This window comes from Salmo salar, chromosome ssa10 (assembly GCF_905237065.1).
Source record: "Salmo salar chromosome ssa10, Ssal_v3.1, whole genome shotgun sequence".
Taxonomy (NCBI): Eukaryota; Metazoa; Chordata; class Actinopteri; order Salmoniformes; family Salmonidae; genus Salmo; species Salmo salar.
Genome location: NC_059451.1, coordinates 54,765,170 through 54,790,612, shown reverse-complemented (window position 1 = coordinate 54,790,612; position 25,443 = coordinate 54,765,170). Strand labels below are relative to the sequence as shown.

Here is a 25,443-nt window from a genome sequence, read left to right as displayed (position 1 = left end):
TTCCCTATTGGAGGAGTCTGCAGTGTGATGATTCCCTATTGGAGGAGTCTGCAGTGTGATGATTCCCTATTGGAGGAGTCTGCAGTGTGATGATTCCCTATTGGAGGAGTCTGCAGTGTGATGATTCCCTACTGGAGGAAGTCGAGAGAATCAAACTCCACACCAGCTAGATGTTTTGGCTGTACTCTTCCTGACAGAGCCACAGAAAGTCAGAGCTGTTCTCCCATTTCTCACAGAAGAGAAACAGAACGACAGACCAGGAAGGAGAGAAGAAAAAAAAAGATTCCTCTCCGACCTGGAAACAGTTCCCTGAGTCACGGCTCGGAACAGCCCGGCGGCGGCCTGGCAGACAGGCGGTGGTTTATAGTTTTAACTGTTTTACAGCCCCACGGGGGACAACACAGGACGGGCGGAGACTGAGGAGATAGATAGCACAGCCTGCAGTCTCTCTACACAGAAGGGGAGATAGCACAGTCTACAGCAGGGTTTCTTAACTGGCGGTCCACGGGTGGTTTTATTGTTGGACATAAAGACTGTACAACACCAGGAAATCGGCTCCAAGTGATTTTAATTTTGGAAATCTGTTCCCAAATATTCCCGCACACTGAGAGACGTGATCATATACTAATGTAAACAAGGTTTGAAATGATTGTTTTGGTCAGACATATTTGTTTGGACTTCTTGAGGTCAACTTCAGTCTACCACTTATTTGTAATTATGTTCCGGCCCCTGAGCATCCACTCAAGAAAAAAGATTTATAAAATCGGGCCGTGGCTGAATCTAGTTGATGATCCCTGGTCTACAGCCTCAGCAGATGGAGAGGAGTGGGGGGGGGGGCAGTCCAGTCACAGGAAGGGGGGAGTGGAGATGGACAGTCCAGTCACAGGAAGGGGGGAGTGAGGATGGACAGTCCAGTCACAGGAAGGGGGGGAGTGAGGATGGACAGTCCAGTCACAGGAAGGGGGAGTGAGGATGGACAGTCCAGTCACAGGAAGGGGGGAGTGAGGATGGACAGTCCAGTCACAGGAAGGGGGGAGTGGGGATGGACAGTCCAGTCACAGGAAGGGGGGAGTGGGGATGGACAGTCCAGTCACAGGAAGGGGGGAGTGGGGATGGACAGTCCAGTCACAGGAAGGGGGGGAGTGGGGATGGACAGTCCAGTCACAGGAAGGGGGGAGTGGGGATGGACAGTCCAGTCACAGGAAGGGGGGAGTGGGGATGGACAGTCCAGTCACAGGAAGGGGGGAGTGGGGATGGACAGTCCAGTCACAGGAAGGGGGGGAGTGGGGATGGACAGTCCAGTCACAGGAAGGGGGAGTGGAGATGGACAGTCCAGTCACAGGAAGGGGGGAGTGGGGATGGACAGTCCAGTCACAGGAAGGGGGGAGTGGGGATGGACAGTCCAGTCACAGGAAGGGGGGGAGTGAGGATGGACAGTCCAGTCACAGGAAGGGGGGAGTGAGGATGGACAGTCCAGTCACAGGAAGGGGGGAGTGAGGATGGACAGTCCAGTCACAGGAAGGGGGGAGTGGGGATGGACAGTCCAGTCACAGGAAGGGGGGAGTGGGGATGGACAGTCCAGTCACAGGAAGGGGGGAGTGGGGATGGACAGTCCAGTCACAGGAAGGGGGGAGTGGGGATGGACAGTCCAGTCACAGGAAGGGGGGGGGAGTTGGGGTTTGCTGTGTGGAATGACTTGGCAGAGAGCCTGTCTAAACAGGGAGCATGTGCACACACACAGGCTGTGGAATGTAGTATTTGAGGAGCACCCCTAGGGCTCTGGTTAACAGTAGTGCACTATATAGGAAATAGGGGGCTACTTGGAACACAGCCTAGATTAAAACAAGGAACATGTGTTTTGTATTCTCTAATTCTAAACAAAGCAGACAGCTCCTGCATTTTAAGCCCCAGATAAAGCCCTAATCCTAAACGACATGCTCTGGCCAGGCACAGTGGTTACACAAAACCATAGGAATGATAGTGACATGTAACATTAAAAAAATGTTAGCAATTTCCGAAAGTATATAGAATTGAAGATCAAATATCTCCCCCAACCTAGATACTGTTATTAATGTATTTTTTGACCTAGTAACCAGAGGGACCTATTGAGATTGTGGTGTACTTCTCTAACTAAAGGTGTACTGGACCAGGTAACCACCAGCCCGTTCACCACCTGAGTGTGAGAGTGTGGTCCACAGCGCTAGTGTCTAACTAAACACTGCAACGTAAGAGGGTTCAGGGTAGCTGCTTGAGGGTTAGAGGGTTTGAGGTAGGGTTAAGGTGGAGCGAGGACAAGGTGAATTGGTCCATCCAAATTCATCTCTCTAAAGCCTCTAGCGTGCAGATGCCACTTCTAGCATTCCTCCTCCTGGACAAGGTGAAGAGTCAGCAAGTCAGTCTCAGTGGGATGAAAAGGCAGGTTTTAGCTGTAGCTAAAAATCCATCACTTTAAACAGTATTAAAATCAACACTTTGTTGTCGGGACCATCTTTTTATGCAATCTTGTGTTTCAAATGTTCATTTAACAATATCCACTAACATGGAAAAGAAAATTCTCCAGTTGATGACTGTCAAATTCAGTAGAGGATTATTCAAATTCCAAAGCCACAGAATTGATCACCAAAACGTCTCCTGCACATGATTCTCTGCTTCCTTGATTGAAAGTAAAATCAACAAAATGTCTCAAATAAATTTTAAGTCTGACATTTAAAAAAAGGTACCCAAAAGTGATTACTTTATTCTTAAGAGGAGAAAAAAAACATACAAAAACGTAAGAGTACACTTTGTTTAGAATCAGTAACCATACATGTTCATTAAGAAATGTGTGTTGCATTATTTGATGCCATTATAAGTGCCAGTTGCAAGCTACAGTAGATCAAAAGCTAGGTGAATAATTGTCTCTTAGTACACCATGCACTTGATTCAAGAGAGGTGGGGGGGGGGGGGTGAATCTGCAGGCCACGAATCAAAGCTACAATGTTCTAACAGAGGCCAACAACCGCAGGTCAAACATCTATGAGTGGAAATGCAAAGGTCTCCATCTGTGCATTTGTTTTGTTTTTGTGTGTGTTTTCTGGGTATTTGAACTTTGACCCCGACTCCCTCTAGGAGGCTCAGAGGACTGCTGTTTTACTCACTTGTGATGGTAGAGAGCGAGGCTCCGCAAGCACACTTCTATGAACCCTTTTACGAAGGGGAGGGGGAGGAGGGGAAAATGAACGTGTAAGTTCTAGGCATTCGACCAAAATGACAATGAGAACCTGGGTTGTAGAGTTTTTAGAAAAGACAAACTATGTAGCGTAGCCGTTTTACTCAACAGGTGAAATATTAGTTGGCTTTCTTGATCGCCAAGTGGTTTTAAAAAAAATTAAAAGTACCCAGTCCCCCCCCCCCCATTTTTACATTCATGTAAAAAATCACACAAATATTTAAAAACAATCTTTAAAATTCACCTCTAAGCATCAGCGATCCATTATATGAATACATATTAAGTGAATGAGTCAAACAATAAGGCTAAAGGAATTGAGCAACATTAGTCAAAACAGTACAACTTAAGGTCCATAGACTACAGCCGGATTAGAATCGCCACGCCGACAACGTGAATTAAAAATTTAAAAAATAAAATAAAATAAAAAAATAAAACGCTCAATGTGCCACTTGAGCAAAGCACTTTAAACCCCAAGTCTGCTCTGGATAAGAGCGTCTGCTGAATGACATAAAAACGTGTAAATAACCTTCAGAGTGAGCAGACTCTACCGTGCTACAGAAGACAAATAGATTGTGTTCTAAACGCACTGAAACAGAACAGTTTGCGTTGCAGAACGCCAAGTCAGAGGCCTTTGGGCAGATTAAAGCTAGCTGCTTCAAATGACAGGAAATTAAAAAAAATGGGACTTGGGGAGTTTAGATTGATGATGTAATTTCCTCCTCATGACAAAGTAGAGAAACACTCCACTGACTCCATTTCCATGGTTACGCCCCAAACGGCACCCTATTCCCCATGTAGTGCACTACTTTTGACCAAGGCCCATCGTGCACTAAGTAGGGAATATGGTGCCATTTGGGACTCATCCCTATGTCGATTCAACAGGACTTTATTTACCATGGCACCTAGTCAATTGTTTCTCCACACTGTTCCACTGTTCCCTACTTCGATCCAAACAGAAACCCAACACATATCTGTGGCTTGGACGTCAACACCACAATACGTCACTGGACCCACTATGGTAACGGCTACGGCTGCATACCAGTTCATTCATCAAATTATATAAGAAAAAAAGAAAAAAATGAACTGCTAAGACGAATCTCAAAATGGCAGGTTATACAAGATTAAGGACCAAAGTGAGAAAAGTCCCTTGTTGTTACTGCGGCTGTTAGTGTTATTCTCTTGAAGTGCCTCAGCCGCCGCTATAGGAAGTGATTATAGACTGTGTATAAAACCTCATGCAACATGTTTACAGTAAACGATCAGATGAAGTAACAGATACAAGGAGCTTTTAAAAATCACTTCCAGCACAATGATATGGTGACAATAGTAAAACTTCATTTTCATCACTCTGTTCAAGAACTTCATTGATTCCCCATGATTTTCACTGAAAGAATATAAACCAGGTTAAGTATAAATGCTTCTTACGGTTTACTGAGGGCTTCTATCTTTACTTATAGTACATTAAGACATCTAAACAGTTTGTAATCTATTGGCATACTAGCTACTGTTATTACTGAAGCAGAAACGTCATATATTTTGTTACATGGGTTTGTTAAAAGTACATTCACGTTGTTGGCTGTGGTGTGTATAACATTGCCTCAGCAGTACACTGCCTACATTCTTTAAACTGAAATCTACACCGACTCAAATCTACCATGTGCTTGTGTCTTGTTTCATTCGTCTACGTCTTTACTTCATCAATCTCAACAGGACGTAAAAACCTCTGCGATATGAAGGCCTAGGAAGTGGGTTAACTGCCTTGTTCAGGGGCAGAACGATATAGCCTAATACTCTGTTAACCCGGTACACCTAACATGAACCCCAGACTGAGGCTGTGTGTTACTCAAGACAGACGTGGTAACGGACAGGAGAGTCAAGGTTATTATGGACCAGCAGATGTCTAAATGGAACAAAATCTTAAAGAAAAGTAGTAGCATGATATAAAGGCTCTAGAAAAACACATATTGTAGTGTCTTTATAGGAGGGCCCTGGTCAAAAGTAGTGCACTATGTAGGGAATAGAGTGCCATATGGCTCTGGTCAAAAGTCGTGCACTATGTAGGGAATATGGGGTCATTTGGGATGCATCTAATGTTGAATTTCTAACTTTAGCAGCAGTCTGCTATATATCTGTACGTTATAACAGTCCCCGAGGCCTGTATAACCTCTTTCAGACAGAGAATACACTGACATACTACTAGACTATGCTACACCAATGAAGGATCAGCATTGAGTTCGTTACTACCCCTGAGATCTGAGTGGTATGACACAAATATTCATCTTTGACTCACAAAAAGCATGTGACAAATCACAGATTGTTGCCTACTATTTTAAATGTAAATTTAAGACATGTTTTTTTTTTTTTTTAAAGTAAAATACTATACGTTAGGAAAAGTGCTGTTAAAAATTAAAAATCAAATTTACTTTTAGGGGTGTTAAATTTAGACAAAGAACGCATATATTCAAGTCAAAGAGACGGCTAGAGCCTGAATCCCCTGAATCAAAATCGATTATATTTAAAATGATATATTTAAAATCAAAGCTGTATTAAGTCTGAACCTACATCCATGCAGGTTACAAGATTGAACCTCAACAATGGTGAAGTAATATATTCTTCAGAATGCCAGACAATCAATACTAAATCAGCTGTAGAAAAATTCTCCTCCCAACATTCACGTCGCAAATACATTTTTATGTCTTATTCTGAATAGGCAGCACGTGTCTTGAAAACATAAGAAATATATATATATTTTTTTAAAGTAAACGATTAAGGAATCGAAATGCAAAGCACCTAACACTATACAGCTGTGACAGAAGGCCAAATCAAAGCACGGTCTAAGACTGAAGCGTAGCGGTACGGAAGAGTGGACAAAGAATAGAGTCACCATAAATGGTACCGACAGATTCAAAACCACAAACAACTTTAGAGCAATTGCTGTATGCTAGTGGGATATAATAGCAACCGTATCCCATCCACTCTCCAATTATTAAGTTAAGCCACATAGGCAAGCATATTATATTTGTTCTATCCCTGCACTCGACCACTTAAGACTTCAGTATTGTGCTCTTACTGTTACTGAGCCGTGCTGTGCAACATGAGCTGACGGCTGTAATGCCAGACCACTGTTACGAGGCATAAAAGGTCTTAAAATATCCTGTTTCAATAACAAGCATGGACAGCACCCAAAAGCAGAGCTAGAGGGAGAACAGTCATTAGCAGGTATGATGTCTGGGTAAGTGCTGCAATTGATCTGTTTAAAAAAGGTCAAATGTGACTGGCTGCCCAGTAAAGGTAAATGTGACTGGCTGCCCAGTAAAGGCAAATGTGACTGGCTGCCCAGTAAAGGCAAATGTGACTGGCTGCCCAGTAAAGGCAAATGTGACTGGCTGCCCAGTAAAGGCAAACGTGACTGGCTGCCCAGTAAAGGCAAATGTGACTGGCTGCCCAGTAAAAAGGCATCAAATGAGTGAGAAGTGGGTGGGCCGTTCGCCAATCTCAAAATTAAAGATTCAAATCTGATTCAAAATGTTCCGCGAATATTCAAATCTTCGCCAAAACCACAATAATATTTCGTAACGTTAGCTAAGTAAGTAGTGTGACTGCCTATATAGGGCCTTCACATGTTAATGTGGGGGTCCACCAGAGGATTCCCCGGGGGCTAGGGTTTCCCCCAGGGCTAGGGCCTTCACATGTTAATGTGGGGGTCCACCAGAGGATTCCCCCAGGGCTAGGGCCTGCAGGTCATGACACTGCAAAAGGAACCCTTCCACCCCGCCAGGCCCTTCAGCTAGGGGGTTGCTATAGAACAGGTTCTGCTCAGGGGGCAGGCCGCTGTCTGAACCCCAGTCGGAGTCAGAATCGTCGCTGCCGTTAGCAGACCCCTCCGTGGCCGTAGGAGGATAGCTGAGGTGCTCTAGTTGCTCCACTAGGTCGCTGAACTGCACCGCCGAGCTAGTCTCCGAGCGGACTGAGTATGCCGGGAAGTTAACCATGGAGCTAGCCTCGGACGGGTTGTCAGAGCCCGGGAGGCGGAGGGAGGAGGAGAAGTCTGGCCCGTCGAAGCCCAGAGACCGGGAGTCACCTGCGGAACTAAGCCCCAGGTTGTCAAGGGAACTACACTCCGACCTGTTGTTAACCAGAGAGCTGGTCTCGGAGCGACCAACAACGCTGTGGTCAGAGAAGAGGTTAGTGTTTCTGTTCAGGTCCTCCAGACCCAGACTGACGCCCCTGGTTTTAGTGAGGTCACCACCACCACCCTCTGTATAACCGCCATACTGACCCCACTTCTCCTCATAGCCGTAATAGGCCTCGGCCCCGCCGCCGTAGAACGACATCTCAGAGGGGTCGTCATCTATGAACTCCTCTGTGACATGGAGCTGGGTGTTAGCCAATGGGAACAGGGGCTTCTGCCTGGCTCGGAGAAGCTCCGCCTCAAACACATCAGCTGAGAGGAACACTCTCTTCTCCTCCCCTCCTCCTCCTCCTCCTCCCCCCCTGCACATCGACCCCCATCCCCCACCCTTCTCACTATCCTCATTGCCATTTTGGGAGGGTTGCTGCTGCGGATGGGAAGCTCTACTCTCTACACACACAGACGAGGGGTTGCAGTCTCCTGCCGCCGGGTAACTTGGGGCACCTTGTGAGAAGGCGTGGTGACATGGGGGGATGCCGGTGGCCTTGTGGGGGTCCTCCTTCGCTGGGGGGCTGGAGGGCCTGGCCAGCTGTGGGGGCAGGAGCTGGGTCTGTTGCTGCTGGGGAGGAAGCTGTGGAGACTGGGCCTGTCTCTGGGGAGGAGGCTGTGAAGACTGGGCCTGGCTCTGGGGAGGAGGCTGTGGAGACTGGGTCTGGGGCTCCGGACGTAGGGGGGAGCTGGAGACATGTATGGAGTGGAAGGACCCGGTCGCAGAGGACGGGGAACCTGGCGCCCGCAGGCTGTCATTGAACGACAACGTCTGAAAAGACATGAAAGAAAGAGGAGAGATGGGGGAGAGAGGGTTCCATTAGTTTCCAACGACTCTGTACCTCCTTCCTAAAATTCTTTAGCCTGTCGGAAAGACTCCTCACTAACCCTGTCGTCGGAAAGACTCCTCACTAACCCTGTCGTCGGAAAGACTCCTCACTAACCCTGTCGTCGGAAAGACTCCTCACTAACCCTGTCGTCGGAAAGACTCCTCACTAACCCGGTCAGAAAGACTCCTCACTAACCCGGTCAGAAAGACTCCTCACTAACCCTGTCGTCAGAAAGACTCCTCACTAACCCTGTCGTCAGAAAGACTCCTCACTAACCCTGTCGTCAGAAAGACTCCTCACTAACCCTGTTGTCAGAAAGACTCCTCACTAACCCTGTTGTCAGAAAGACTCACTAACCCGGTGAGAGATGCATTAGTCTTGTAATCCCACTGACCTGTTTAGGCACATCGGGGGCCAGGGAGCGAGTTGACATCCTCACCTTACTGTTCCTCCTGTCAGATAGACAGGAGACCACATGAGAGTTAAACAGAGGTCAAAGACACAGAGAGACAGACCACATGAGAGTTAAACAGAGGTCAAAGACACAGAGAGACAGACCACATGAGAGTTAAACAGAGGTCAAAGACACAGAGAGACAGACCACATGAGAGTTAAACAGAGGTCAAAGACACAGAGAGACAGACCACATGAGAGTTAAACAGAGGTCAAAGACACAGAGAGACAGACCACATGAGAGTTAAACAGAGGTCAAAGACACAGAGAGACAGACCACATGAGAGTTAAACAGAGGTCAAAGACACAGAGAGACAGACCACATGAGAGTTAAACAGAGGTCAAAGACACAGAGAGACAGACCACATGAGAGTTAAACAGAGGTCAAAGACACAGAGAGACAGAGACACACACACACCTCTGATATGGTGTCCTCCTTGCTCCGCTGTCCTTGACATATTCCACTAGTTGCTTCTGGGTCCTCCCACTAAACCAGAAAGAGTCACAACACAGATACAATCAAACAACAAAAGCACGAGCCATAGAGTCTCCCATGGGTTCAAGCTGTATACTACATGGTACTCTTAACATCTGTGAAAATTTACCTCAACATAACATCCATTTCATTTTTTATTTTTTTTTACAAAATCTACCTCCGTATGATTCAGCAGAAAGCAGAGATACCTGTATCTGAACGACGATCCCCTACTAAAGAGAATGGCTTTGGACTTGGGCTGCGGCTGATCCAAGAGGCGGAAGAAAGAGTGATGTTCCACACAGTTCTTCCAGAAGATCTTACACTGGTCCCGACTGACCATCTGGAATTCTAGGGTATCCTGATGTGGCCCCTACAATTAAATATGGCCTTTATTTTAAAATTAAATACATTGAACAATATGTACATATAGTCATTGAGGATAGTTGAAAGCAGGAATTAAAACAGTTATTCCCAAAGTGGTCCAATAAAATATTACTTGAATGCTAACGTTTACTCATGGATGATTGCTGTAAACACGTACAGTGCATTTGGAAAGTATTCTCACCCCTTTGACTTTATCCACATTTTGTTACGTTACAGCCTTATTCTAAAATGGATGAAAATGAATTAAAATCCTAAATCTACACACAATACCCCATAATGACAAAATGAAAAACAGGTTTTTATAAATGTTTGCAAATGTATTAAAATATATATATTTTTAAACGTATTTACATAAGTACTCAGACCCTTTGCTATGAGACTTGAAATTGAGCTCAGGTGCATCCTGTTTCCATTGATCATCCTTGAGATGTTTCTACTTGATTGGAGTCCACCTGTGGTAAATTCAATTGATTGGACATGATTTGGAAAGGCACACACCTGTCTATATAAGGTCCATAGTTGACAGTGCATGTCAGAGCCAAAACCAAACCATGAGGTTGAAGGAATTGTCCGTAGAGCTCAGAGACAGGATTGTGTCGAGACACAGATCTGGGGAAGGGTACCAAAACATTTCTGCAGCATTGACGGTCCCCAAGAACACAGTGGCCTCCATCTTTCTTAAATTGAGTTTGGAACCACCAAGACTCCTCCTAGAGCTGGCCGCTCAGCCAAACTGAGCAATCAGGGAATAAGGGCCTTGGTCAGGGAGGTGACCAAGAAACCTGATGGTCACTCTGACAGAGCTCCAGAGTTCCTCTGAGGAGATGGGAGAACATTCCAGAAGGACAACCATCTCTGCAGCACTCCACCAATCAGGCCTTTAGTCAGGATCGAGGGAAAGACGAAGAGCAAAGTACAGAGAAATCCTTGAGAAAAACCACCAGAGCGCCCAGGACATCAGACTGGGGTGAAGGTTTACCTTCCAAAAGGACAACAACCCAAAGCACACAGCCAAGACAATGCAGGAGTGGCTTCAGGACAAGTCTCTGAATGTCCTTGAGTGGCCCTGCCAGAGACCAGACTTGAACCAGTTCAAACATCTCTGGAGAGACGCTCCCCATCCAACCTGACAGAGCTTGAGAGGATCTGCAGAGAAGAATGGGAAAAACACCCAAATACAGGTGTACCAAGCTTGTAGTGTCATACCCAAGATGACTCAAGGCTGTAATCACTGCCAAAGGTGCTTCAACAAAGTACTGAGTAAAGGGTTTGAATACTTATGTAAATGTGATATTTGCAAAAATGTCTAAAAACCTGTTTTTACTTCGTCATTATGGGGGTATTGTGTGTAGATTGATGAGGGGAAAAATGTTGTTTTTAAAAAAAAATCCATTTTAGAATAAGGCTGTAACGTAACAAAATGTGGAAAAAGTGAAGGGGTCTGAATACTTTCCAAATGCACTGTATATGGTTAGACCTTGGCACAGATTACCTTCAGCCCATTGGGATAAAAAAAACCAAAAAAAAACAGATACCTTTACATAGATTTGTAAAGACAGATTTCTACTTTTTTCTTGTACAGGGTAGAGTACAACGCCAGACACTCTGGATGCCACTCAATTAGCCTATTTGTGTTGAATCTACAGACGCTACATCCATCTTTGGACTTATGAATTAATGATACAGGTAAAATGCCAAAGTTAAACATGGTTAAAACTATAATTTTGATATCATGGATGGTCAATCTTTTCATCCATAGCTCTGTCTATAAATTCTAGAGTGGTTACATTTCTTCAGCCCCATCCCTCAGTTTTTTACCAAAACAGGGGCAGCGAGAACACTTCATTTTTTTTTCAACCGCTGATTGCCTCCAATGCTTTGATGACAGAAATACAGTACTCACATGAACCTCTGGGTATAACTTGATCAGGAAGCGTTTCCTCTTGAAGCTCAGTTTTCGGATCTTGGACCAATTGAAAGTATTTATTTTGGTGTTACCCTGAGAGAAAATGAGACAGAAGACGAAAATCTGAAACCTGAGGGATGAGGCCTCGGGTGCATTCTCAGGGGTGGAGCGAGGTGTGTGTGTGTGTGTGTGTCAGCAGTAAAACTACTAGTCACCTGGAAGACCTGCAGGCCTATGTGAGCCACGGCCAGATTGATCTTCGTTCCCTCGCGATCGGCTGCTGGGTGGAAGCGGACGCCGTACATCTCCAGTTTACGGGCGATCTCCAGAACCTGAAAGTCTGAGTCGGCTGGAGTCTGCCCGCTGGGGGGAGAGAGACACAGGGGAAGTTCCATTCACTTCAGGTCAATGAAAGTTTGTCTTTGGAATGATGGTATGGCACCGATTTTGGAACCTTGGCAACAAGAATGTCTATTAGCCGGTTCCATCCCTGGTTCACTTTATTGGTCTTATTCATGAATTTGTCTCATATGAGTGAGGGTATGGATGAACTGAATATTAACAGTCTACTGGGTATTAAAACCTATAGAAAGATCAGAGAGAACGGCTGGCTGGCTGGCTGTTGAACTTACAAAATGGCTGACGTGTCAACATGGGTTGTGATGATTTTCCTGAGAAGAGGAGTTACTCTAGCAATAAAAAGACAATGACTGTAAATCCCCCGAAAGCTCCCCTCCCAGCCCTAAACTCTTAAAGGACTTAAACAAAAACATGTCAAAATGTTTGACTAACAACATGTTGGAGAAGAGGAAAAGCCATCCAATCGCCAATCATCTGAATGTTTTCTTGTCGAGCGCACGCGTGCGTGTACAAACCAATCATGATGCTCCTCTTTGGTTAGTAGGGTGGCAGTATGCCAGATCATCACCCAGCATTCTAATTTTGTTCATCCTTTAAGCTGTGAAATCTCCTTATGCCACTCCTCCTCCCCTCCTCCCCCTGCCCTCCCCCCTCCTCCTCCCCCTGCCCTCCCCCCTCCTCCTGGCTGTCTGGCTAATCAAATAGCCTGGCCTGAGCCGAGGGGGATTAGATCAGGGTGATAGGGAGGAGGCTAGGAGCCATGCACTAGCCATAGTCTGAGTCCCAAATGGCACCCTATTCCCAGTATAGTCCACTACTTTTGACCAGGGCCCATAAGCCCTATTTAAGGAATAGAATGCCATATCGGACACAGCCAGAGCTTCCTCCCCAACAGCAACAGCCAGAGCTTCCTCCCCAACAGCAACAGCCAGAGCTTCCTCCCCAACAGCAACAGCCAGAGCTTCCTCCCCAACAGCAACAGCCAGAGCTTCCTCCCCAACAGCAACAGCCAGAGGGGGAGATAACCCACCACCATGCCTGCCAACCTAGGAGCTGCTACATCAATAGCTATGTTTCCATTTACTTGTCCACTGATTGTTGTCTACATGTAGAATGTTTCCATCGAACGGTCTTGCGTCGATAAATACAGCATGACGTAACAATGTCACACCTAATTAAATGTATTTTTTTAAATGGTTGAAGTGCTTCCATTACCCTTTTAGACAAATCGACATTAATAAATTGGAGGCAGCCTGTATGCCCTCCCACCTATCTGTTTCATGTCTCAAATAGCTGGTGAAAGCCAGCATGGATAGAACACAAGAATTGGTTTGCCATGTTTTAATAATTGTCATGTTCCAACGTATCGCCACAACCTGGGCCATGGTGAAGATTTGGATGGTGAAACTTGCGTTCCGGCCAACCAGAAAAGCAAGTCGAAGAAATTAAGACATTCCCTAAAGTCAGGACGATCCCTGTCCTGCAGATACATTTTTTTATAGTCAAATGTTTTATTTAGCAAGCAGCACGTATTTAGAATTAACTTGAGTGGAGTATTATAGTATTATAATTTTAAATAAGTTAGACACCCATGTCACACATTTTTGTTGATCTTTAAAAAAATATATCCTATACATCTGTCCATTGCATATGGCGCAAAGATTTCTTCTGCAACATTGCTTTTGGGGAATAAACCTGGGTCAGTGGAAACCTGCCTATTGTGCATTCCAAATGCAATCCTATTTCCTTTTTTAGTGCACTACTTCTAACCAGGGCCTAGAGGGACGCAACCACAGTCTATAGAAAAGGAGTGGAAAGCCACTAGAAGCCCATGGGAGAGTGTTTGAACAGGCAGGCTGAAATGTGGGAAAGGGCAGTGAGCTATAACACCCAGATTACCACGAAGAGCCCTTTGAATTCTGAACAGCTACCAGACTCAACTCCTCCCAGAGACACAGTCACATTTAGTTGTCTATTGACTACGTTTGATGTGCGATTTTAAGTGTCTATGTCAGCTTTTGTCCAGTAGAAATCTCTAAGATAATGTTCCTTTTTAGGTAAAAAGTTAACACAGGTTTATGGATATCCAATAAACCCTGTTGTAATCTTATTATCAAGCTATTCAAAGCAATTTAGTGCTGCCTGAACCACTTGTAAAACAAACAAAAATATAAATCTATGTCAAAGACGACTCCAGAACATTAGATTCAAACAACAAGATGTTCAGTACTGAGGTGAAGCGGACAATCTGCACGTCAAAGACGACTCCAGGACATTAGCTTAAAACAACAAGATGTTCAGTACTGAGGTGAAGCAGACAATCTGCATGTCAAAGACGACTCCAGGACATTAGCTTAAAACAACAAGATGTTCAGTACTGAGGTGAAGCAGACAATCTGCAACAGCTAAAACAAATGTATCTTAGGTTCAGCTTCATAAGGTGCCATATGAGTCTGCATCCCATATAGCGCACTAGTTGAAAAAGGGAATGTAAGACAACAACCACCCGAGCAACGGCCGGAATTCCCTAGGGCAGCTGTTTAGGCCCCTTGCTTTTTAAAATTTTTACTAACAACATGCCACTGACTGAGTAAAGCCAGAGTGTCTATGTATGTGAATGACTCAACACTATACACGTCAGCTACTACAGCAACTGAAATGACTGCAACACTTAAAGAGCTGCAGTTAGTTTCAGATTGGGTGGCAAGGAATAAGTTCGTCCTAAATATTTCATAAACTAAAAGCATTGTATTTGGAACAAAACACTCACTAAACCCTAAAACCTCAACTAAATCTTGTAATAAATAATGTGGAAATTGAGCAAGTTGAGATGACTAAACTGCTTGGAGTAACACTAGATTGTAAACTGTCATGGTCAAAACATATTGATGCACTAGTAGCTAGGATGGGGAGAAGTCTGTCCATAATAAAGCTCTGCTCTGCCTTCTTAACAACACTATCAACAAAGCAGGTCCTACAGGGCATAGTTTTGTCGAACCTTTACTGTTCAGATGTGTGGTCAGGTGCCACAAAAAAAGGCCTAATAGCCTGACTACACTTGCAAAATAAATTTAGAAATATGTTATTCAATTATTGCACCCACACTGCTCGCGCACGTCAACAAGCATCTGCGTTGCCAAGGGCTAAAATATAAGTCCTTTCAATTTCTGACGCAGATCGCGGTGCAAGTCCTGCCTCTCCCATCTCCTCATTGGTTTATAGAAGCAGGTACCCACGTGCCATCTCCTCATTGGTTATACCCACATGGGTGATTGAAAGACGAACTGTTTTGCCGGTCGTCGTGGTAATACTATGGAAGTTTAGATGCCAATCACCATATAAATTCAAAGATGAAAAATCCTGGAAGGAGGAGAGATGACTAGAAACAATTCGGTTGGCCGTTTTATGTGTGGATTAATTGTCGGAGTAGAGGACCTTGTGCATTTCAGGTAAAATAACAACTCAATGTTTATATCCCAGGACAAATTAGCTAGCAACAGCAAGCTAAATTGCCATACATGTTTAGTGCTTTTCGACCTGTCCCTAAATTAATGTAATTGGTTCAGACTTTGTTTTGATATTTTAACCTGCGTGTCGTGATCGCGTTTGGTGTAGGGGGCCAAAATACATTTGCGCACGATGGCACACGCGCGCAGCCGGTTTGGGTTCCGTGGAAGGAATATTGCAATTAGCTCAGAACAGGGCAGCACGGCTGGCCCTTGGATGTACACAGAGAGCTAATATTAATAATATTTATGTCAATCTCTCCTGGCTGAAAGTGGAGGAGAGATTGACTTCATCACTACTTGTATTTATGAGAGGTATTGACAAGTTGAATGCACCGAGCTGTCAGTCTAAACTACTGGCACACAGCTCAGACACCCATGCATACCCTACAAGATATGCCACCAGAGGTCTCTTCACAGTCCCCAAGTCCAGAACAGACTATGGGAAGAGCACAGTACTACACAGAGCCATGACTACATGGAACTCTATTCCACATCAGGTAACTGACGCAAGCAGTAAAATTAGATTTAAAAAACATAAAAAAACACCTTATGGAACAGCGGGGACTGTGAAGCAACACAAATATTGGCACACACAGACACACACGATAACATACACACAGATTTAGTACTGTACATGTGGTAGTGGTGGAGTAGGGGCCTGAGGGCACACAGTGTGTTGTGAAATCTGTGAATGTATTGTAATGTTATAAAATTGTATAAACTGCCTTAATTTTGATGGACCCCAGGAAGAGTAGCAGCTGCTTTGGCAGGAACTAATTGGGATCCATAAATAGAAATACCCCGCTATCATCCAGAAGGTGAGGTCAGTACAGGTGCATCAAAGCTGGGACCGAGAGACAAAAAAAAACATCTTCTATCGCAAGGCCATCAGACTTAAATAGCCATCAATAGGTGGCTTCCACCCAGTTATGTAACCCTGCACCTTAGAGGCTGCTGCCCTATATACATACACATGGAATCACCGGCCACTCTACTAATGGAACACCGGCCGCTCTCATGATGGAACACCGGCCGCTCTCATGATGGAACACCGGCCGCTCTCATGATGGAACACCGGCCGCTCTCATGATGGAACACCGGCCACTCTCATGATGGAACACCGGCCACTCTCATGATGGAACACCGGCCACTCTCATGATGGAACACCGGCCACTCTCATGATGGAACACCGGCCACTCTCATGATGGAACACCGCCACTCTCATAATGGAACACCGGCCACTCTCATAATGGAACACCGGCCACTCTCATAATGGAACACCGGCCACTCTCATAATGGAACACCGGCCACTCTCATAATGGAACACCGGCCACTCTCATAATGGAACACCGGCCACTCTCATAATGGAACACCGGCCACTCTCATAATGGAACACCGGCCACTCTCATAATGGAACACCGGCCACTCTCATTATGGAACACCGGCCACTCTCATTATGGAACACCGGCCACTCTCATTATGGAACACCGGCCACTCTCATTATGGAACACCGGCCACTCTCATTATGGAACACCGGCCACTCTCATTATGGAACACCGGCCACTCTCATTATGGAACACCGCCACTCTCATTATGGAACACCGGCCACTCTCATTATGGAACACCGGCCACTCTCATTATGGAACACCGGCCACTCTCATTATGGAACACCGGCCACTCTCATTATGGAACACCGGCCACTCTCATTATGGAACACCGGCCACTCTCATTATGGAACACCGGCCACTCTCATTATGGAACACCGGCCACTCTCATTATGGAACACCGCCACTCTCATTATGGAACACCGGCCACTCTCATTATGGAACACCGCCACTCTCATTATGGAACACCGCCACTCTCATTATGGAACACCGGCCACTCTCATTATGGAACACCGGCCACTCTCATTATGGAACACCGCCACTCTCATTATGGAACACCGGCCACTCTCATTATGGAACACCGGCCACTCTCATTATGGAACACCGGCCACTCTCATTATGGAACACCGCCACTCTCATTATGGAACACCGGCCACTCTCATTATGGAACACCGCCACTCTCATTATGGAACACCGGCCACTCTCATTATGGAACACCGGCCACTCTCATTATGGAACACCGGCCACTCTCATTATGGAACACCGGCCACTCTCATTATGGAACACCGGCCACTCTCATTATGGAACACCGGCCACTCTCATTATGGAACACCGGCCACTCTCATTATGGAACACCGGCCACTCTCATTATGGAACACCGCCACTCTCATTATGGAACACCGGCCACTCTCATTATGGAACACCGGCCACTCTCATTATGGAACACCGGCCACTCTCATTATGGAACACCGGCCACTCTCATTATGGAACACCGGCCACTCTCATTATGGAACACCGGCCACTCTCATTATGGAACACCGGCCACTCTCATTATGGAACACCGGCCACTCTCATTATGGAACACCGGCCACTCTCATTATGGAACACCGGCCACTCTCATTATGGAACACCGGCCACTCTCATTATGGAACACCGCCACTCTCATTATGGAACACCGGCCACTCTCATTATGGAACACCGGCCACTCTCATTATGGAACACCGGCCACTCTCATTATGGAACACCGGCCACTCTCATTATGGAACACCGGCCACTCTCATTATGGAACACCGCCACTCTCATTATGGAACACCGGCCACTCTCATTATGGAACACCGCCACTCTCATAATGGAACACCGGCCACTCTCATAATGGAACACCGGCCACTCTCATAATGGAACACCGGCCACTCTCATAATGGAACACCGGCCACTCTCATAATGGAACACCGCCACTCTCATAATGGAACACCGGCCACTCTCATAATGGAACACCGGCCACTCTCATAATGGAACACCGGCCACTCTCATTATGGAACACCGGCCACTCTCATTATGGAACACCGGCCACTCTCATTATGGAACACCGGCCACTCTCATTATGGAACACCGGCCACTCTCATTATGGAACACCGGCCACTCTCATTATGGAACACCGGCCACTCTCATTATGGAACACCGGCCACTCTCATTATGGAACACCGGCCACTCTCATTATGGAACACCGGCCACTCTCATTATGGAACACCGGCCACTCTCATTATGGAACACCGGCCACTCTCATTATGGAACACCGGCCACTCTCATTATGGAACACCGGCCACTCTCATAATGGAACACCGGCCACTCTCATAATGGAACACCGGCCACTCTCATAATGTTTACATATTTTGCCTTACTCATATGTTTATACTGTATTCTATTCTACTGTATTTTAGTCAATACCACTCCTACATTACTCATCCTAATATTTATATATTTCTTAACTCCATTCTTTTACTTTAGATTTCTGTGTGTATTGTTGTGAATTGTTAGATATTACTGCACTGTTGGAGCTAGGAACACAAGCATTTCGCTACACCCACAATAACATCTGCTAAACACGTGATTTGATGAGGGTGCCATTTAGTACACAGACGGATAAGACACTGGCTGAGGTTACTGGGGAGTACTGGCATGTACTTGTTAGAAGAAACCTGTAACTCATGACGTAGAGAGATGAAGACGTTTTCATAATCCTGCTTCAAGGAGGAAATTCATTCATGTTGTAAAGTGTTGAAGTTAAACAAAAGGACCTTCATGTTCTCTCAAAACATTGGAATAAGTGACAAGAACTATATCTGTAGTCAGTACAACGTGGAAATCAGACTGCCAATAGCAAGGAGAGAAATGAACACGGACTGAGTATGTAGTACAGAGATAGATCTGGGACTCGGCTGTTTGTGTCGTCTTGCCAACTCCTATAATCATTGTCATGCAGATAGCCATAGGAGTTGGTTGTACAGTACAAACAGGTCGGGGACCAGGCTAGGACAGAGGTGATCTTAGTTTAACTGGGTGTGAGGTGAGGAGAGAACAGAAGGACGTAGCGACTCACAGGTGTCTGTGGTGCAGTTCCATGATCCTCTCCTGTATCCTCTCCTGATTGGGCAGCAGCTTGTTCAGCTTCAGGAAGTCCCTGTCCGCCACGTCGTCATAGTCCCCTATCTCCGCTGTGATTGGAGGAGAGGGCGGGGGGGGGCGGCAGTGTTAGAAAGCAGCAACATAGCACCATGTTGATAACGCTACAAAAAAAAAAACGTATTTATCCATTGTCAATATAATATGTATGTAATGCAGCTATAATGGTTGTTTATTTGGTAACGCTTTATTGGAAGGGTAGCCTTCAGGGACAGACTTCATAACACATTCATAATCAGTACACACTGTACACATGTATAAAGCGTTATCATTCATCTACTACACTAGACGAAAAGAACCTAGAAAAGAACCATCAAACATACATTGAAGGAGGTGTGAGGCCAGCAGGGAAGCTGTGTTTTCTGTACAGCTCAACTTGCCCTCTAGCAGGTCTCGCTTCATCTGCAGGGAGAACAGGTACCTGGGGAAACACACACAGGGCTTTAGTTTACTCTACTTTTCAATATGTACACCGGTGTTACACTGATGTATACACCCTGGTGCACTAGAGAAATTCTGTTTCCGTATCTAGGGCCAACAGGTACTCGGGAAGGAAACAGTCAGGACTTTAGTGAAACAGTTACAGTGCATTTGTGGAAAATAGTGAAAGGGGTCTAAATACTTTCCCGAATGCACATGTGTAAACACAGTCAGGACGTTAGTTTATAGTGTACATGTGGTCATCGATCTCTATAATAACGCCCGGTTAAGCTCGTCAGAGAGGCAGTGTCATCAGCCTTTTCAAAAATAATGACTGAACAATTAAAAGCGTATGACAGCTGTCCTGTTCATGTTTATTGCGACTACAGCTGTATCCCAAATGGCACCCTATTCCCTATATAGTGCACTACTTTTGACCCAAATGGCACCCTATTCCCTTTATAATGCACTACTTTTGACCACAAGTAGTGCACTAAATAAAAGTGCCATTTGAGACGCAGAGAGAGTGAGGGACAATCAGACCTAGTGTACTCCTCCTGCAGCTGACCAGGATCAGGGGGAAAGAACTTCACTGACAGCCTGAAGAGGGTGTTCATGGGTCCTGAAACAAACAAACAGATGTTAAAACTCCACCTCACAATAGTCCAGTTCTGTTGTGTTAGAAATGCGCCATGTCTGTGTGAACTTACTCTTCACTTGTTTCACTACGAGCTTCGTGGGTTCCAACCAAACCTGAAAAAAAGAAAAAAAAAAAACGTTTTCAAATTACGATGAGCCTTAATTATCATTTAAAAGAAATGCTTTAGCACTTAGGAAACATAGTCCTTCCTCCCCGCTCTGTTTGTGGCCTAGTGGGTCCAAGAGAAAGTACTGTCCAACAGTCATAATTCAGGCGTGACGGGACCACAGCTATGTAGATGGCTGCCTTGGTGACAGTGGTGGACGCTGTGAGTAACAGTTAAGGGGCGGGGTTTGGGGGTATTTGAGGGTTGGCTCAATAGCCACATTGCGGAGCCCCCCCCTCCACCTTTCTCCCTTCATCACATCTGGGGCCTGATGGAGAGAGGAATGCACCTTCTATTCCTACACAGTTCACACTTCTATAGCAGTCCTCAGCTCCTCTCTATATAAAGGACACAGGACAGCAGGAGTCCAGTGTCGTTAAGACAACAGCCACCCGGGATAACCTTTGACCTTAGTGAGGAAAGGACATCAGCAACATATAGGAAAGCATTCCAGTTGAAAGATCACTTTCAAATTGTGGAAGGTCTAAACCAGGGATGGGCAACTGGCAGCCCCCTTTTTGTGTGTACGCACAAACACACACACATACAAACTCCGACGTGGTCTCAACTTATTGTTGAGAGTTAGAATAGTAGGGGGAAAAAAATAAAAAATGTACCTTGTGTTAAGTGTGGTTGTGCATCACCAGTTTTTCCTCGTTATGTCAGTTTTAATGAGTCACTTAACTAGCCCATGTCTGCACATTTTGTTTAGATTGGTAAACGAGTCTAGCAGCCAGCTATCTAAACTTGGAGTAAGCATGCTCAAATTACCAACCAGGGTGGGGCCCGTTGCAAACATTAGCCTCCACCTTATAGCAAAATGTGTAAAATTGCAAGAAATGTACTTTAAAACTTCCAATTGTTTTTCTCCACGGTCTGGACCGTTGAAATGTTTTGCTCGCAAAGGAGGGGGGTATGGATGCAGGTACGAGCCACTACGGCCATTCATGATGACTTTGCGGCCCCCACCCCCATCAAAGTTGCCCATCCCTGGTCTAAACTATGGTGTATCCATCTCTACTGTTCCCAGTTTCTACAGCACATCTTTGTCCTGGTTTTATCGATTCAGATTGAGTGCACTTATCAATTGCTATGGTCTCCATAACAATACTCCTTTCACAAATCTGATAGCAGGTCAGAAAAGATGTGTAAAGGGTGATAAGGTTTTTTTTTTTTTTATTAAGAAGTACTTTAACTGTGAAGAACTTATTGGGCTGCAATTTCTGAGGCTAGTAACTAATGAACTTGTCCTCTGTAGAAGAGGTAACTCTGGGTCTTCCTTTCCTGTGGCAGTCCTCATGAGAGCCAGTTCCATCATAGCGCTGGATGGTTGTTGCAACTGCACTTGAAGAAACGTTCACAGTTCTAGAAATGTTCCGCATTGACTGACTTTCATGTCTTAAAGTAATGATGGAATGTCATTTCTCTTTGCTTATTTGAGCTGTTCTTGCCATAATATGGACTTGATCTTCTGTATACCACCCCTACCCTGTCACAACACAACTGATTAGCTCAAACGCAGGAAGAAATGTCACAAATGAACAAGGCATTCCAGGTGACTACCTCATGAAGCTGGTTGAGAGAAAGCCAAGAGTGTGCAAAGCTGTCATCGAGGCAAAAGGGTTGCTGCTATATTTTGATTTGTTTAACACTTTTTTGGTTACTACATGACTCCATGTGTGTTATTTCATAGTTTTGATGTCTTCACCATTATTCTACAATGTATAAAATAGTGAGAAAAAATTGAATGAGTAGGTGTCCAAACTTGACTGGTACTCTATGTTTCAACAAAATCCGGTTCATAACATTTTATTTGGGTGCTTTACAACAAGTTTAAACCAATACTCTGCAGAGCAAGGAGATGCCGTGGGTCTGAAGTCTAGAGAGCAGCGGAGAAAATACCGACTTTTAAAACTCCAAGGATCCTCTAGGACCTTCCCTTCTGTAGAGAATAATCAAAACAGCTTATTTCCCCAGTTTGGACACAAATTTGGACACACCTACTCATTCCATTTTTTTTGTGTACTATTCATCAAGTTCAAGAACAAGTCACAGTTAGTGGAGTACCTACCCAGCTCATCTGCATGTTCTGGAACTCCAGGCCAAAGTAATCGCTCTCCATGAGGTTGCTCCTCCGGAACACATCAGAGAGAAGAGTCTGTCCGTCAGCTCTGGACTACAGGAGACAGAGAACATCACCACTTTCTATGAGAACAAATATTTTATGGCATGAACAAAGCAGACTATCCCTGTCTAGATTTACAGTAGCTTGTCTGAACACAAATACTGGTAAATTGTAATAAATACGATGTCTAGTGGTTCACCAATAACTAACCTGCACTCATAACATAACACACAAAGTCAATCAAGGTCATTTAGTCTCAGTCAATACGACAAAGGGAGTCATTCAGGTTACATAACGTAATTCGCATGAGCATAATCTGTTATAAGGCTTGAGAACACAGTTGAGGTGAGTGTCTGGAATCTGTCAATGATCCACTGTCACTCTGATGGCAGTACCAGTGGCCTGTCAGTCTGATGGCAGTACCAGTGGCCTGTCAGTCTGATGGCAGTACCAGTGGCCTGTCAGTCTGATGGCAGTACCAGTGGCCTGTCAGTCTGATGGCAGTACCAGTGGCCTGGCAGTCTGATGGCAGTACCAGTGGCCTGGCAGTCTGATGGCAGTACCAATGGCCTGATGGTCTGGCTGTCTGATAGCAGAACCAATGGACTGATGGTCTGTACCAGTGGCCGCTGGCCATGGGAAGTCATTCGCTTGAGTTGTGTGTGTCAACAAATAACAGGATTGGTGATTCTTTCTCTTCTAAGAATGCACAACCTAACTAAACAGGCCCTTCACTGGACCTGAACCGAGTCCTGTAAATTCACATGGGAGGGGAATGGAAAGAAACTCTCCCGTCCTTCAGTTTACCTTTGCAACGTTGTTGAGTTTGTTTTCACTAAGTGCTGCACTAATTACTATGAACCAGGAATAGACTTCAGCGGTATACCGTGTATACTGGTGTATTTTCAGCAGAAATGATATGAAGGTATGAAAATCTGGATACCGGCCAACCCTAACGAGGAACACACTGCAGTTGGGGTTTGGAATCCTAACCCGTGACTTCCATAGAAAATTATAGTGTGAGACATCTGGTTGTAATTTCAAATTGTATTTTTAAAAACCTTATAAAAAGGTCTGGTTTGCATTGGCAACCCTACCATTACATCTCTCTGTTTCCACAAAGACTAGGGAGATAATGTAAGTAGCCTTAAAAATACATCCTCCAGTGATTTTTGAACTTTTCCTGTTGAAAAGCAATATCCCAAGTATAAATACAGTAAAGCATGTCAAACTCGTTCCACAGAGGGACGAGTGTCTGCTGGTTTTCTCTCCTCCCCTGTACTTAATTGAGGAATTAAGGTCACTGATTAGTAAATTAAGACCTAGACAACCAGGTGAGGGGAGTTCCTTTCCCAACAGTGACCTTAAGACCTAGACAACCAGGTGAGGGGAGTTAAGGTCACTGTTGGGAAAGGAACTCCCCTCACCTGGTTGTCTAGGTCTTAAGGTCACCGTTAGGAAAGGAACTCCCCTCACCTGGTTGTCTAGGTCTTAATTGAAAGGAGAAACCAAAAAACCAGCGGACACAAGGCCCTGGAATGAGGTTGACACTACTGCACTAAAGACAACTTCAAGGAGTAGGACATTCAAGGATGTGGTCTGATGGGAATCCGTGATGTCATCAGCCTCCCCCTTGCTTGAGGAACAATAGAGGAGCAATAACAAACAAAAGATGAAAGCCCCCCCCCTGCCATGTCATGACTTACCTGGACCACCTGTTGAGATGTGCCTTTTGTTAAGGAAATCAGTTGTTAAATGGAGGTGAAAAGGAGACCAGAGTGCCACTAAGTAAGGCCTTTCTTTGGGGTTGATATTGTCTAATACACACGCAGACAGATTCAGAAACATTCTTATAACATTTGTATAAAAATGGCTGCCAGATGGATAAAGCCAGTACTACACTCCATCCAGGTAATCTGGAATTTAAATGGGACATTTGACTTCGTAACCGTCGACTGGGAGTTGATTTAACGTTAACCCTATTCAAAAACAACAAGCCTTTCGTTACCCGCTTCGATAAATCTGAGGAGAAGGTTTCCAGAATCCGACCGCGTGTTAATCATAAACCTTCTAAAAAAAGGAACGCTGAAGAAGATAAAAGAGGAAGAGAAAAGCTTATAAATTAAATCCTCTTCTCCGTCTCCTTTTCCTCCGGCTGCCTGGGACACTCAGCACCATCTCCCACAATCAAGTGGGAGGCAGTCAGAGGAGGTATCACCAAATGGCACCTATTCACTTTTGACCAGGGCCCATATGGCTCTGATCAAACACACTGCACTATATAGGAAATAGGTGCCATTTGGGACACAGCCAGTGTCAGAGGTAGAGGTGGAGTCGGTGTCAGAGGTAGAGGTAGAGTCGGGGGTGGAGTCAGAGGTGACATTTGTCCACTGCTTAAAATTGCTCCCATAAAAATGTACCTTTGTACACAGCGTCTAGTTTGAAAACAAAAAAAGGGCCCAGTGCAGCAGCTGTGTACGCACGCACACCTCCACCTACATATCTGCTGTGCCAAACACCTAATTTCATATCTAACGTAATGTCTGAAGTCAAGACCGGTTGGTATCAGTGGGTATGATCAGACAGCTTTCTCATAGGTCTAGATGCATTTCTAATCTTGGCCTCAAAACACATTCCTTATAGACAAGCAGAGAGCCATGTCAAAGAGCCTGAAAATCGGTTAGAATCCAGTTTGAGGGAGAAGCAAGGTGAATACAATA

At 45.1% G+C, this 25,443-nt stretch overlaps 1 protein-coding gene across 5 annotated transcripts in view; it reads right to left on the bottom strand.

Annotated features, from left to right (window-relative positions):
* Window positions 1-25,443, bottom strand: part of farp2 (FERM, RhoGEF and pleckstrin domain protein 2) — a 93,731-nt gene that overhangs the window by 36,428 nt on the left and 31,860 nt on the right. For 4 of the 5 annotated variants that reach the window (XR_006756972.1, XM_045687960.1, XM_045687961.1 and 1 more), the window contains exons 3-13: window positions 22,670-22,774; window positions 20,503-20,545; window positions 20,336-20,414; window positions 19,696-19,793; window positions 19,290-19,404; window positions 11,655-11,802; window positions 11,437-11,532; window positions 9,356-9,519; window positions 9,090-9,158; window positions 8,613-8,670; window positions 7,488-8,160 (exon numbers count right to left, since the gene is read on the bottom strand). Coding sequence is in view for 4 of the 5 variants with exons in the window: in XM_045687960.1 (XP_045543916.1) it covers window positions 7,488-8,160; window positions 8,613-8,670; window positions 9,090-9,158; window positions 9,356-9,519; window positions 11,437-11,532; window positions 11,655-11,802; window positions 19,290-19,404; window positions 19,696-19,793; window positions 20,336-20,414; window positions 20,503-20,545; window positions 22,670-22,774 (1,648 nt within the window). In the remaining variant the exon portion in view is untranslated. The remainder of the gene's footprint in view (window positions 1-7,487; window positions 8,161-8,612; window positions 8,671-9,089; window positions 9,159-9,355; window positions 9,520-11,436; window positions 11,533-11,654; window positions 11,803-19,289; window positions 19,405-19,695; window positions 19,794-20,335; window positions 20,415-20,502; window positions 20,546-22,669; window positions 22,775-25,443) is intronic. The other variant, XM_045687962.1, reaches the window with a different exon arrangement.